At 41.3% G+C, this 15,243-nt stretch overlaps 1 protein-coding gene across 2 annotated transcripts in view; it reads left to right on the plus strand.

The window, feature by feature from the left end:
• Nucleotides 1-518: 518 nt before the first annotated feature.
• The window catches only part of DCP2 (decapping mRNA 2), a 330,233-nt gene continuing 315,508 nt past the window's right edge, over nt 519-15,243 (plus strand). Inside the window, exon 1 of one of the 2 annotated variants that reach the window (XM_085632614.1) lies at nt 519-716. In XM_085632614.1, coding sequence (XP_085488740.1) covers nt 661-716 — 56 coding nt within the window. In that variant the 5' untranslated portion in view covers nt 519-660. The remainder of the gene's footprint in view (nt 717-15,243) is intronic. The other variant, XM_085632615.1, reaches the window with a different exon arrangement.

The raw sequence follows: 15,243 nt of genomic DNA on the forward strand, positions 1-15,243 counted from the left end.
GTAGTAAGTACAAAGGTCTACTACATTTACAACGCCACTAGCTCTAACTCTCACAAATGCGAGATCTATTGATTTGCAAATGCTTGTTTAGGACGTTTGCCCTGCCTCTAACCCCACTGTAATCTGTTGAAGCACTAATAATAAAGTTACCTACCTATACTCCAACGAAAGGAAACGTTATAATTAGAAAATACGTTTAATTGTCCATCGCATCATTGACATTTGTATTAGCACAATGTGCACCATAAGCACACTTTCTGCAAAACAAAGGATGCAAAAAGCCGGATGAAGGACATCCAGAGAAAAACCTCTACAGTAGCTTCTCGTGATAGGCTGCGTGCCGCGATACTAGCACAGACGCCACAGTGTTGCCTCCTCGCTTCTATTTGATTGGCTACTCGTAAAGCAAAACCAATCCATGGATTGGCAAATAGTTGTGTATTTGTGCTCTCTGATTGGCAGCAATATTTACCTTCTCTGCGCTTGATAGGCTCTTAATAAAAGGGTCGGTTAAACATGTCAACTCTTATTCGGCAGAGAACGGCCAGTCCTTCCCTGTCCCCGCCCCTTCCAGTGCTTCGTGTGTACAGTAGGACGTCTGAAGATCCCGGGTTGTCCTGGATTTTCACCCACCCAACTCGGGATGTCCTGGCGATCAACATGGAAACAAAGCGAGCGGAGCCCATACCGGGAGGTGTGCTGGACGACCTCTGCAGGTGAGGCGCGCACAGTGGGTAGCTGTTGGCGTCAACAATGACGTCATTAAACGACCGGTCTCGCGCGGGGGGGAAGACACCAGGAATCAACAATTGAAAATGTTCTGCGATCTAAATAACGAGCTCACAACTAATGCTTGTCAGTAAGAGATCGATGGATTTTACTTAATCTGTAACTTCAAAATCATCTTCTTGAAAACCCGTCTTTGTCTTCGTTGCGTACATTTCACTTTCTCGTTCTGGAGTGGCTTTAACCCCCACTTTTATAACTTACTATATGATCCTGCGCCCATTTAGTTTCGCGTGACCCATTTGAGGTCTGAGAGCCTAAGACCAATTCTTGAAAATGTAATCGATAAAATACTTACTTAATGATTTATGATCCATTTAGCGTAGCCAAGATGCCATTGGCCCTGGTGCAAACAAGCGAAACGTACCCTTTGAATGCTCTTGTGGTAGTAAAATAAGCAATTTTCTAGGTTCAATGGCCTCGCAGAGCTTGTAGCCCTGGTGCCACTGCACCAATGGTAGCTACTCCCCCATCAGTTACTTTCGCCTTTGTTGCTCAGAGCCTATCATCTTTATGTGAACTCTGTCACTACCCGTGCTACTACCAGCTAGAAAACAGGTGAAAAAAGTATTTAGCTTAGAAGGTCCTGAATGAGTTTCGCTTTGTGGTACGCCCCTGAAAGTAATGAAGCTTGTTAATTGAGAACCGACTGTAGAAGCGGTACTTTTCCCCCCCTAGATCATAAGAAAGGTGGTGCAGTGTTGTGATGTGCTTATTATCTTTACACTCTCCCTACTCTGGCTCTCTGCCTGCCTGCTCAGCCTTGGATGAGGTATGATAGAATGTTGAGGGTGGTTGGGATTCTAGTGTGATCAGTTGGTGAGAAGGGGCTGAGCAGGGAGGACGCTGCTCCTGGTGGGGCATTAAGAAGGAATAGAACATCTTCCTGTAACATGTAACTAATGATTTGGACTGAAGAATAAATCATCATATCATCTATACAAGACCATGCCTGCGCCCATTCTTTCCTTTTAACACTGGCGACGAGTTAAAGAACCTGCGTGTACCTTCAAGGAGTTTGGACTTATGAAACTGAAGGGCCTACTTTGGATGAACTTGGAACTGAAGAAGCGCTTAAAAAAAAAAAAAGAAGTAACCTTGCACTCCACAAGCCCCACCAGTGACCATATGACCGGTCAGCCCTGTCGTGGATGTGCCAGATGATGAACTTGGCTGAGTGTTTCCCCAAAAGACCCGATTGACGGTGGTTTTGGACATTTCTGACTATCTGGGAACGGTCAGCTCTAGCCTGGGCCTGCCGATTTCTGCATGTTTTTACGGTGAAGCCAGCTCTTGCTACATGATCCTTGCATTGCACTGATTAACTTAGTACAATCTGCATTGGGAGATCATCATCTGTTTAGCGTACAGACTACTGATTTGGAATGAGAGTGAGATCGCTACTTTAATTGGTAACTGCTGTCACCAGACTTTTTGGCTTAATCTGTGTTCGGATTTGTAATTCGTTTTTTTTTGACAGTGCAACCGAAGGGAGCTTGTTTGAGCCTCCTGAGACTGAGTTTTACGTAAGTTGCTGTGGAGGACCAGCACTGCCCATTTGATTTTGTCCGGCAGCTGGTGTGTCTCTGGCGGAAACAGAGAGCGTTATTGGCGTTTATTTGGCAAGAGAACAGAAGCTCACGTCAGGAGGGACATTTGTTGACTTTTTACGGTGGAATTACGCTGGAGCCTGGTGGTTGCTGCGTTACATTATGGACGCTGTCATTTTCAAATGAAAAAAAGTCACGTTACAAGTAATGCGCACGCTTACCTGTGAGTAGGTCTATCGCGTGCAGCCTTCTCGTCACTCACGGAATCGTCAGAGTGACGCACTGCTCCTCTCATTCACAGTGATGCTGCCCAGTGACGCCTGTATGCAGATACGCGCCGGTAGCCACCCGGCGTGGCGTCATGAAGCGTGCTGCCATTTTGAGTTTGGCTGACTGGAGTTCCTGTTTGCCAACCACGTTTTTCGTGTGTTTTGTCTGCCGGAATAAAGTATTTTTCAAAACCAGATGGAGTCGGGGGACAACGTTGTACAAACAGTGAAGTCATTAAAGTTTATGTGTTGTACAGCGGTAATATTGGAGGTTCTGGTTTCAAGGCTGTGTCAGAGTGGTGGTGACTTTATCCACAGTTACGGGTGAGCAAACAGAGACATTTTGAAGATTCTTTTCGTCTTTGCTTGCCAAGAAGTGGACTTTTAACTGTAGCAAGCATCTGTTTTTCTAAGACACTGTGGGACAGAGGTGGCCCTCGGGTGAGAAGTCGCTCACTGGTCACTTTTGTGTTAATTTATTATTGCAATTTGTTTTTTTCTATTGCTGTGATTGTTTCTCATGCCTATGAAACTGTGTTTTGTTTTCTTGTGGCCAGTTTTTCTTGGGTTCAAAGTTACCCATCATGTCTTTAGTCTTTAGTTACCCATGATGTCTTTAGTTTCCCTTGTATTATTTGTTGGTGTTTTGCCAGTTAATTTTATGGTGGTTTGGCCAGTATATTTTGGGTTCAAGGACATACTGGTTTTGCTATGTTGCCCTGAATTGTATGGGGTTGAAGGTTAACCTGTGTTTGTATAGGGTTAAAGGATACCCTAGATGGTCTAGAGTCACCTTTTGGGTGTGTCTTGGGTTAAGGGATACCCTAAAATTTGTCATGGGTTATGTATATCCATACTGTTTTGTGAGTGTGCTTTAGGGTTAAGGGATACCCTAAATTTGTCATGAGTTATTGTTACTCATAGTTATCGCAAAAGTGTTTTAGGGTTAAGGGATACCCTGATTTGTCTGTTATAGTTACCCATAAAGTATTTTGGGTTTAAAGGTACCCTATGTTGGTTAGGGTTAAGGGATTTGGTCTTAGATCTGTCTTATTGGTAGATCTGTTTTTGTCTTAGTTGTGCAGTTTAGGGTTGTAGATCCCTGTTCTGCCTGTCTTGTGTCTTTTATGAGGCACAATGGGTACGTTGTGGGGTGTAGTGTAGTGTCTTGTACCCATAGTTGTAGTCTGAGTTTTCATGCTAGTTTTGCAGTTTTGTTTTTGATCATTATCAGGGGAAGGATGGTGTTTAATGTTTTGGTTATTCATCTTTCTTTTCTACTAAATGTGTGTTAAATTTATTTTCATGCATTTTTCTGTTTATGATCGTTATCGCTGGGGGGGTGATGTTTAATTAGTTGTTATTAATGCATCCTCCTATGCTCAGTGAGTGTTGTATCATCTTAACACATGTTGATTGTTTTCAAATATTATAAGGGGGGAGATGTGTTGTGATGTGCTTATTATCTTTACACTCTCCCTACTCTGGCTCTCTGCCTGCCTGCTCAGCCTTGGATGAGGTATGATAGAATGTTGAGGGTGGTTGGGATTCTAGTGTGATCAGTTGGTGAGAAGGGGCTGAGCAGGGAGGACGCTGCTCCTGGTGGGGCATTAAGAAGGAATAGAACATCTTCCTGTAACATGTAACTAATGATTTGGACTGAAGAATAAATCATCATATCATCTATACAAGACCATGCCTGCGCCCATTCTTTCCTTTTAACATGCAGCATGGTGACAGATACTTGCCAAAGATTTTGCAAAGTTTAGACCTAATTGATTCGTTGATAGGTATCAAGGTAGTGCTAATGAATTGAAAGCTTTTCCCAGACAGTATTATTGTCCTCAATTGATGTGCTTCGGAATGGCTTTTGTCTGCAGAATGAAAAAGCCCTTAGAACGGGGTCGTGATTTGAATGGTGCAGCAAGTGCAGTGGCACCGAGACCAGAAGCTCTAGGCACCTCAGTAAACACTCATTGTTGCTATATTTTACAACTAAACAGGCAGGCAGTTAAAAGTGCAGTTACCTTGCAGACACTAGGGTCATGATTTGAATGGTGCAGCAGATGCAGTGGCACTGGGCCCAAAAGATGTGGAACTTTTTTCCTTACGTTAAGGCTGCACAGTGTTAACTGTTTACCGATACTTATCTTCCCCTGGCTGCACGCATTTAAAACATGCTTGTTTTACTCTACTTTTGTGGGTGGAACATTTAACTAGATTTCACATTCTTTACCCTATTGTTTCACTAATAATGTTGCGTTTTTTTCTGTGTAGTGTTTAACGCAAATCTTTTTTTTTTTTTTAATGTCATGTGTTTATTGTTGGCACGTTATATAGTGTAAACCCGAACAAAGTGTTGGCAGTGCTTTAAATAAGCGCGCTTCCTGGTGCTCTGAAGGGATGTTTTAATGTCCTTTATCCGTTTATTTTATTTGTTTATTTCTTTGAAAAGTTTTATATAGCGCTGGCTAGACCCGGAGGTATCAGAGCGCTTTACATGAGAACAAACATTGTTTCAGAGCATAGTTACAAGTTACATGAGTTACTGGAGCGAAGTTACATGCGTTAAAAACATAGATGTAAGGAAGAGAAGCAGGCAAGCGGAGAGAGATTCAGGTGATAGAGGATAGGAGCAGGGGGGGGGGTGACCAAGAAGGAGAGAGGGAAAGAGGTGGGACAGTTTCTGCATAACATTACAGTGCCAGACAACTGCCGCAGTCTTGGATTGTAAACACGGTCCTGTGCCTGTTCTAAAAGTATTCCTCAAGTTTTGTGATTGCCTTCTGTTCCTTCTGCTGTCCGGGAAGGGAGGTTGTATAGTTTCAAGAGCAGTGAATTAGAAAATTCCAGCTGCTGGGCATTGTTGTCACATTGCGTCAAAGCTTGTCTTTCTCAGCAAGCGTAGTTTGTGACTGTATGGGATTTGTGCTGCTGTTCTTTTTTCGGAAGTTATCTATTATTTTGGAATACTTTTAAATAAAACAAAAGAAGTATTTTTCTTCTTTGGTGTGAATTTTCTACTTTTTTAACACCAAGGGGCCGATTAGGATGGCGCACCCTAGCGGTGCTGGGACCGGCCGCCAGTGGTGCGGTGGTCCCGCACAGGCAATTTGGATGCCACATCCTCTTCCCAACATTGTGGCGGGCGGTGCTCACAGCACCGCCTGCCACAATGCTGGGAATGCACGTTGTGCATTGTCATGCACAAGGTGACAGGCACCGCGCGGTGCCTGCCACCTTGTCCGTGACAATCCCATTTGCACCCCCACACCCCCAATAACCCGGGGGCCCGCAGCGGGCACCCGAAAGCAAAATCCGCCTGGCTTTCCATGGAAAGCCAAGCACCTCTGCCTATGCTAATATGGATGGCGGTGTCTAGCAGACACTGCCACCATATCCAGCCCCTTTTCCGCCCGGTCCACTGGCCGACCGGCGGAAAACCCGCAGATGGTCTTTCCGTCCGCTGGGGTCCCCCCGCCATACTAATATGGCGGTGGGGAAATGGGTGGCAGGCGTGGTATGATGTAGGGCGGCTCGCCACCGCCATATGAGCCGTAGCAATCCGCCCTACATCATAATAGACCCCCAAGTGTTTTGTTTAGTAAGCAGGTAGATAGTGAGACTGGCTTTTTTTCCAGACTGGCCTTTACTGTGCAGATTGTAAAACATGTTACATCGATTGCTGTATTTTCTGTTGGCCATATGAATAAGCAATGTGGTAATTCAGCGATACTCTGTAAACGAAAGCAGGAGTTATTTCCTAATAGGGAGTATATTGCCGTTCATTTTTCCGTGAATGTAAAATGCATTCATATTTATTTGCATACTTTTAACCTGCGGTATTTTAGCTTAATAATTGCTAAAAAGGGTTTGAGTTCTCCAAAGTAATTTAAACAGCCTTCTTTATTTTTGTTATATAATATAAAGAACACCAACTGCACATTCTTAAAATAGGCAAAGTGCAGTTATCTAGCAGGCACTAAGGTCATGATTTCAATGGTGCAGCAGATGCAGTGGCAGGACTTATAACAAATGCCTTGGGGAAAAAAATTACAGTATTTGTTACAACATACAAACTTCAAAGTATATAACACAATAATTAAAAATTCCACGGTGTACTGTTTAGATAAAGAAAAATTGTAAACCATAAGTAACACAATGACAATGCAAGTGCAAATATTTACTATATGCTCATTATTGTTTCAGATTTTATATACATTTTTACGTTTTATCGAATAATAAAAAAAGTGCACTGCAAAATAAATCTTATTGAGAGAAATCTGCAATAAAAAAACAACTAAACTTGCCCCTTTCAATCAAACAATTATCTCAGTTGAAGTGTGTTTCTTTCACTTATATTGCACAGGCGCTCCTTAACATGCCAAAACGGTGGTAAAAAAATTAGGTTGTTTTATTCAGCTTTGCTTGTTCCCAAAAGCTGGGAAGATAGTGGCTTTAGCACTACAAACCTTTCGTTGATGCCATTTTTAGGAAAAAGACAGGCACTGTTGCAGAGCATTATTTTCCAATTTTCCCCCCAAATCTCTATGGAAATCCACAAATCCCCAGGATGTTGTGGGGAAAAAAGGATGCAAATTTAGCATGGATACCTTATGTGGAGGAAACGTTATAGAGCCCTAAGTGTGAGCTACCCTACATAGCCAGAAAGGGGCTACGCATTACAAGGGAGGGGGCACCTGTTGAGGGGTTAAAGCCCATCAATCCCGTGGATAAACACTGGTGTAAGGAACTAGCGTTGTTTGGAAAGGGTCTGTACCATTGGCACATACATTGCATGTACTACTGTTATTATTGGCAAGTACTGTAAAATAAAACAAAAACAAGCATTGCCATAGCCAATAGGTCTCGCCTTTGGGACCTTATACGTATTTAGTTATGCAGCACAATATCCTTGGTGCAACAACATCAACTGTTGCATGGCTAAACACTTATAAGGGACCAAAGACGAGACCTATTGGCTATGCTGATAGATACTAATTATGATGATAAATATAAAAAAAATAAGTGAGGGGTTTTGGGGCCCCAAAAACGTGATAACCCCCTATAATGTTAAATTAGCTTGACGGTAAGTCTGGTGGGTGTCAACATCCATTCCAATTCACGATGGGTAATGGCCCCTTCCCCAGAAATAACCTACACAGGTAAGAAAACAATGCAGCAACCAGAATTTCAGTTGTGATAATCACTCCAGTAGATTACATTCAATATCATACAAACAACAATTCATTCAGCGGTTTTTCGATGGTGACTTTGATAAAGGTAACTAAGAAAAGGTACATATGCGGTTGAGGAGTGGAAGGGCAGCAGTGAAGGTTGAAAAGTATCAGAAAATATGGGCGCATTTTGAGGTCTGGGCTTAGTGGATTGCGGTCAGTTTGAGAAGTAGAGCTTGTGAGGCAATTTAAATAGGAAGGCCTTCACTGCTGCTTTTCCACTAATCAACAGCATATGCACCTTTTCCTGGAGAACTTTATCCGTTTAGTAAAACAATCTAATTGTGACACCCCCAGCTTACAGAGTGAGGCCTCCAGTATTCACATGCCTACAGGGAACAACCTCCCATGACCATCCTGCCTTGAAAAAGCTCCATATCTGCGAGCCGCAGTGGGCGAAACATTGGCTGTTGCTTGAACAAAATCACGACAGAGACTACAACACAAGTCAGTGAAGAACGAACAAAAACTACAATGCTGAAACCTTGGCTGTTGCTGAGTGGAACAAAATCACGACAGAGAATACAACACAAATCAGTGAAGAAACCTTTGATGAAATTGTTGTTTTTATGATACTAAATTTAATTGAGTGATTATACTTTTGAAATTGCGGGGGGAGGGTGTGTGTGTGTGTGTGTGTGTGTGTGTGTCTTCATAGCACGACACAAAGTGAAACACAATATCACAAACTGTAGGATGCAGCATGTGTTTTATTTGATCTGCAACGCCAATATGTGTGCTCACTGTGTGAAACACTTTCGGCATACTCTTATACCTCAGTACACTCTACACAATCACAGCTGCGCTGATTTTTTCATTAGCTACTTCTTGGCTCAGAAAAAATAAGTTGGGTGATTAATGCAAACAGGAGCAGAATTCTTCACTGCCTCGGTACACAAACGCACGCCCTTTTAATCTTTTTTACAAAAGGACGGTGCACCAAAAAGAAGTCTTTTCAAATATTCCAATTGTTGTTCTTTTATTCTTTTTCAACTTTTAGAGATATCAGACTCAGCCAACGCGTTTAGTTCTTTATGAACTTCGTCAGGGCTGTGAATAAATACAAATACAAACATATATATGTATAAAACACATTATGTATAACATTAAACACAACATACTACATTGTTTCCATTACACAAGAATTGACATTACTGTATATTTCTATACGAGTAATAAAAACTGAAAAGAAGACAACGTAGAACATATAACATGAATTTTACATATAAATACATTACAGACAATATTCAATATTTCGACATCTTTAGTCAAGTTTACATACATAACAAGAGTTAAAACTTTCAAAAAGCCAAATGTATATCCTGCCTAAGTATATATGTAGTCCGATACCCTAGGCAGTAAGTTCAGTTTAATATTAATATGTTTAGGAACCTCATCTATAAAAGAGCTATTAAATTTAAAATGAACCAAATCTTTTATAGATACTGGATATCTCAGAGTAATATAGTTAACACCCGTATTAAGAAAGATTTTATATGTCCATTCTTACCATAGATTGTTTTTTAAAACATCCACCTTCAGGAAATTCAAAGGTGATCGACTCTCAATTGGTATGCTTTTTCACAAAAAATATAATGTGACCTGGTAAGAGTAAATTATAAAATTATTATAGCCTCTTTTTGGTATGATAAATTGTAATAAAAGGAAAGACCGCGGATAACAAAATGTTTCCATAGAAAAACGAGAATCACCTTACCTCTCCAGGTAGCTGAAAGGTGTATATATGGTTAAGATCCCATGTAAACCACCGTTTTTTTCAAATAGAAATCGGACTCTTAGTTTAGTCCATAGATTGCGTGAGTGGAGTAGAAACAACACTGTTGTTGTATATTTAAGACCAATGTGTAGGCTCCATTATTCTAGAAACGAAACGAAGGATATCATAAACACCTATTCTTAATCCCATATCATATCTCAAACACCCATTCTTAATCTCATATCCTAACATAGGTTTTCTGACCCACTATTAACAGACTAACCATGTGACAGTAGTCAGGTACTACATATTTATAAAATAAAAAGTAAAATTAAAATTCGATGGGGGCTATTGGTTGCGACAGCCTATTTATCCCACCATGTGATTATCCACAGCCTAAAAAACACAATGCTATTTTATGATATATTTGTCTATTGGAAACGATAAAGACAAAACCCTATTCCTAATATTTTTTAACAAAGCGATAGTGCGCAACATATTATAAACTATAAGTATTCCTATTCGCATTTTCCATCTTTGTAAGCTTAAGCGGAACTAGTCGTGTAAAGAGACATGACCCCATAATCTAAATAGAACACCTATCACAGCCGTTAATATAGTCCCAAAATTGTCACTTTAGCTTATTATTTTCTAAGTATTCCTATTCGCATTATCCATCTTTGTAAGCTTCCTCCCAATTATATTTAGAGGAAGGAAAAAAAAAAGGAGAGGGGGGGGGGGGCGTCGATTATTCCTAATGGTAATTATATAGCCAAGCTGAGTTACTATTATCAAAAGTGTACATTGAATGAAGATAAAATCACCCCATATTAACGCCAAGACCTCATCTAATTCCCGCCAAAGACTCCAAATAATATATATATCTGTAGGTGGTACTAGTCGCGTAAAGAGACATGATCCCAATAATCTAAACCGAATACCTATCACGGCCGTTAACATAGTCCCAAAATAATCACTTTGTTTTGTTATTTTCTGAGCAACCTGCCTCATTCTCATCTCACCTTAGAACGAGCGCTTCCTCAAGTTTGCGACGAAACCATGCCTCATTGGTCGAGCCTCTTAAGTAGGCCCACCCCTCATATCACGTGAGGGAGCCCGGAAGAACTTGGAACGATTTTACAATACTTGAACAGACTTCACGAACATCTGGGCGACATTTTGGAATGGTGTATGGGGTTGATAAACCGATAGAGCTTTATAAAACCAATTAAACGTAACGTTTTGTCTAGGCTTAAAAGAAATGCCCATTTTTTTATATTATTTATTATTTATAGAGAGTATATGGGGCGTGGTTATTTCGAGAGGAATATTGTGGATGCCTTGAAAATATTTTAAAATGATGTTACAATACTGAGACATATGGGCGCCATTTTGGAATGGTACACGGGTTTGGTAAACCGAAATGGCTTTGTAAAAACCAAATGATCGTAACGTCGTCTCTAGGCTAAAGGGAATGTCCATTTTTTATATATTTTTTATATATCAAAAGTGTATGGGGTAAGATTATTTCGAGAGGAATATTGTGGATGCCTTGGAAGTATATAGAAGGATGTTACAATATAAAAATGGAGTTCCCAAACATATATGCGCCATTTTTGAATGGTTTACGGGGTAGGTAAACCGATAGAGTTTTCTAATAACCAAATGGGCATGCCGTTTTATCTCAGTTAAAGGTGAGGCCCATTTTTTATTTAATTACAAAGGGTGTAAGAGGTAAGATTAATTCAAAAAGAATAACATGGATGCCTCTCATAATAAACGAGCGACCTTTACGAGCAAAAGACACCATATAATCAGTGATGTCGATATAGTTTCATGCCTGGTACGACTCGGTCTTAATTAAAAGAAATCAAAATCATAAAAAATAATAATTGTGTGTTCGATATAGGAATTATTCGTTGTAAGATAAAATATGGGAGAGATAATGCGCATCGTTTATCTAAATAGTCATCTACCATCTAAAAACATTACTACCAAACCCAGCCGGGTTCGGTACATAATGTTTATATATCCATGTATTCTCCTTTTACAATCAGTGGAAGACCACCACTTAAAAAAGGGGGGAATGGGAAAAAACAGAAACAATAAAATCAAATATCAACCAAAGCATAGAGAAACAAACGGAATATGCAAAGGCATGTGATCATCCATTCAAAGTCTTCTTTGGACAGGCCATATGACAACATAAACAAGTTAGTGAGTCAGACAGACAGTCCAATGATACAAGTGGATGTGAAGAAATTCATATTGGCCAACGTATGGCACAATGTGGTAACAAAACCATACAGATAGTATATATTACATTGCCCTAGATGTATAGTGCATTAGTTGCAACTGTGTTATAAGTTACGAAATTTGAAACAAGATATACCAGTAATTTACAAGGGGACCCAGTGTATTGATCATTATAACCCCCAGGTATCATCACCTATAGGAAATAATGCATTTCCCCGTCCGTGTTATGTCCCAAGCTGGTTGCTCTCAAACGACAGATCCATTTCGATTCTTTCTGTCTTAGCAGCAGATCCCTGTTGCCACCTCTCTTGGGTGTCGGAACATGTTCGATAGCATGAAACCAAAAGCTTATAACCTCGGGATGTTCCCTGGCATAGTGGTTGGTAATCGGGTATATGATGTCATTAGTTTTTATTGCCCTTCTATGTTCCTGAATTCTGAGTTTCAGGCTACGGATGGTACTGCCAACGTAAATTATGCCGCATCTACATCCCAAAACGTACACCACATAGGTCGTATTACAGTTTATGAAATTCTCAATCGTAAACTGTCTCGAACTGTTGAAACAGAAGACAAGAGTTTTATTTTTCCCCAAGGGACAGACATTACACATCCCGCAGGTGAACAAGCCTTTAGGTTTGTTTGGTAACCGAGTTTGCGTTTTTTGTGGAGTAGTTATGTAGCTAGGACATAGTGTTCTTTTTAAAGAGGTACCCTTTCTATATGTAATAGACGGGTTCTTATCAATAACATCTCTCAAGCCTGGGACTCCCATTAGAAGGTGCCAATGTTTTCTGAAAATGTTAAAAATAGTGTTACTGTGGGAAGTATACTGAGTTATAAACCTGGCTTTAGTATTAGTGACAGGCCTTTTCTGTTTCTCCTGGAGTGTGGTGTTCCTACTCATCTTATTAATCCTTAGTTCAGCTCTGTCCAAAATAGTCTGATCATATCCCCTTTTAAGGAATCTGTTCTTAGTGTCACTGATATGTGTATGGAACATCTCCTCCTCGCTGCAATTCCGCCTAACCCTTACCATTTCGCCAAAAGGGATATTATTCTTGACAGAATGGGGGTGTGCACTAGTTGCATGTAACACAGCGTTACATGCAGTCTCCTTCCTGTATAGCGTGCTATGTATCTTTCCTTGTTTAATATAGAATTGAATATCTAGAAAATTGATGCGTTCATTATGATACATCATGGTGAATTTGACATTATACATGTTGGTATTCAAAAAAGACACATATTGATTTAGTTGGTCAATGGACCCAGACCAGAGGCAGATCACGCCCTTTTAATAACGCTGCATGTGACATTCCAACATATAAATATATATTTTTTTCTGTCGTGACGAATATCATGGAGAAGAGGCGGAGTCGCTTAAAATAAATTCTGCAATCCGTAAACCACTAGGAAGACGTGCGTTGTACATTCCCATTCTGAAAAACTTTTACTCTTCCATGGCGAACGGTTGAGTTGCTGTGAAGAATTGTTGCTGTAAACACTTACTCGTTGTAAAAACATCCACTCGCGGTACTGCTGCAGTCAACAACTTGATGTTTTTGCAGCAGCCCTCAGCGATCATGTAGTGTCAGATGTGCATACAGAACAAGCGGTCTTCAACGTGGACACGGACAGGGCGGAGCGAGTGGGCGCGCGGCTGCAAAAGAGAAAGCAGCTGCAGTGTCCACACGCTTAATGACCCGTGAAAGACAGATGGCGACTGCGCGCGCATGCTTGCGTGAATTCAAGCGCTAGGCCAGCCAAAGCGTGGGGTAGCACTTTCAAAACCCACCTACTAAATGTCTCGCAGGTCAGCGCATGCGCTGGCTCAGCGAGACCTAATAAGGATAAAAATTTAATGTCCAAGCTAGCTTCTCTTTGGAGGGAAAAATAGAAATTTATCTGAAAATCTGGATTTTGTTAGTAATTCACAAATGCTATATTTTATTCAAACTTTCAATGGACTTGGAAAGAATCCCACTTTGTAGGGTCAGTTTTATATATGCAGTTGATCTATTAAAAGTCATAGGACATAAACGTTGTGATATTCAAATGTACAGTGGGTCAGTTGCTGAAATGATGAAGTTAGCCCTACGTTTATTTAGGGTTTCTTTTATAAACTTAATGATTGATATAGTGTACGTTGTTTTGTGATCAAAGAATTTAATTCAGCATTTGGATGGAATTCTTTTTTTAAATTTTTTTTTTTTTACCGTTTTTATTAGCATTTCTTGTATAGTACTGTTCTTAGTTATCAATTACCTCAGAAACAGACATCATGCCAATTGTACATCGTGTCGTTATTTAAAGCTGTGTCGCAGTGCATGACCCATACATCGTTTTATTAAGTAGCATGGCTGATGTGGGGAGATGTATGGGTACAGAGCATGAGTCTATGGGAGGTTGTCTATGGCCTGTACTGGAAGCTAGGCGTTAGCTCTTAACGCTAACCCTGCAATTTATTTGTTGCTATGCTGAAGATAATCCGAACTCTTCAAACTGGGGGAATAGAAATGGGGTACACTATGTCTAAGTTGATGTTGCGTGATAGGGACCCGTGGGCTAATGCATCCTAACTGAGCAACGGATTGTGCGTGTCATGCTGAGAGTGGTATATGTACTATATGCCCTCGGCTTCTATCTCCAACTCACTAGGTGCCTATTCCGCGAAGGGACTGCAGTGGGCAACCTCGGGTTGTGCACTTGCTGTGGGGGAGTGGGTGCTCCGGGACAATGGCTTCTCCGTCGTTTCCTGCTTGAAAGAGTGCAGTAGGATAGCCCACGGCATGGAGATGGGGTGTTTGCGGAAACCTTTAATTTCTTCAAAGCGAAGCACCTCCTCCTCCGCAGCGCCCCATTTGTTGACCGCCCCCAGCCAAGCCGCTAGCGGGGGGTCCCCCAGCACCCTCCAGTGCATTGCTGTGCACAGTTTAGCTAGAAGCAGTGCCAGAGACGCAAAACGCGTCTCTACTTTCTGATTATTACGGGGTTTGTGTATGCCCAGCGCCCAGGCCTCCCATGTGTGAATGTCAGTAAGTCCCCAGTAAGCGTGGAGCGTTGGACGCTCCCAGAACATGTGCAGAAAGAATGCGTTGGGCATGTGAAGGGTGTGTCCGGGTAATACTGTTGGAGCTTCTCGGGCGTCAAGTAGGCGCGGTATAATACGTGAAGGTGTATGCTTTTGAAACGATAGTTGCGGGACACTTTTTTAGGGAACTCTAATGCACGGTCCCATTCCTCCGAAACTCAGCTTCCCATTTCTCCCTGAGGGCCGCGAGGGTGATTGGTTTTAGAGCTCGCACCGCTTTGTGTGACCAGGTGACGCCCCGGGCCCATCTGCAGCAATGTGTGTATCACCGGATGCGTGGGGGTTTCAGGCTCTACTGTGTGCCACATTCTACGACAGTCTTCCAGCAGTTGCC

The sequence above is a fragment of the Triturus cristatus genome, chromosome 2_1, assembly GCF_964204655.1.
Source record: "Triturus cristatus chromosome 2_1, aTriCri1.1, whole genome shotgun sequence".
Classification (NCBI taxonomy): Eukaryota; Metazoa; Chordata; class Amphibia; order Caudata; family Salamandridae; genus Triturus; species Triturus cristatus.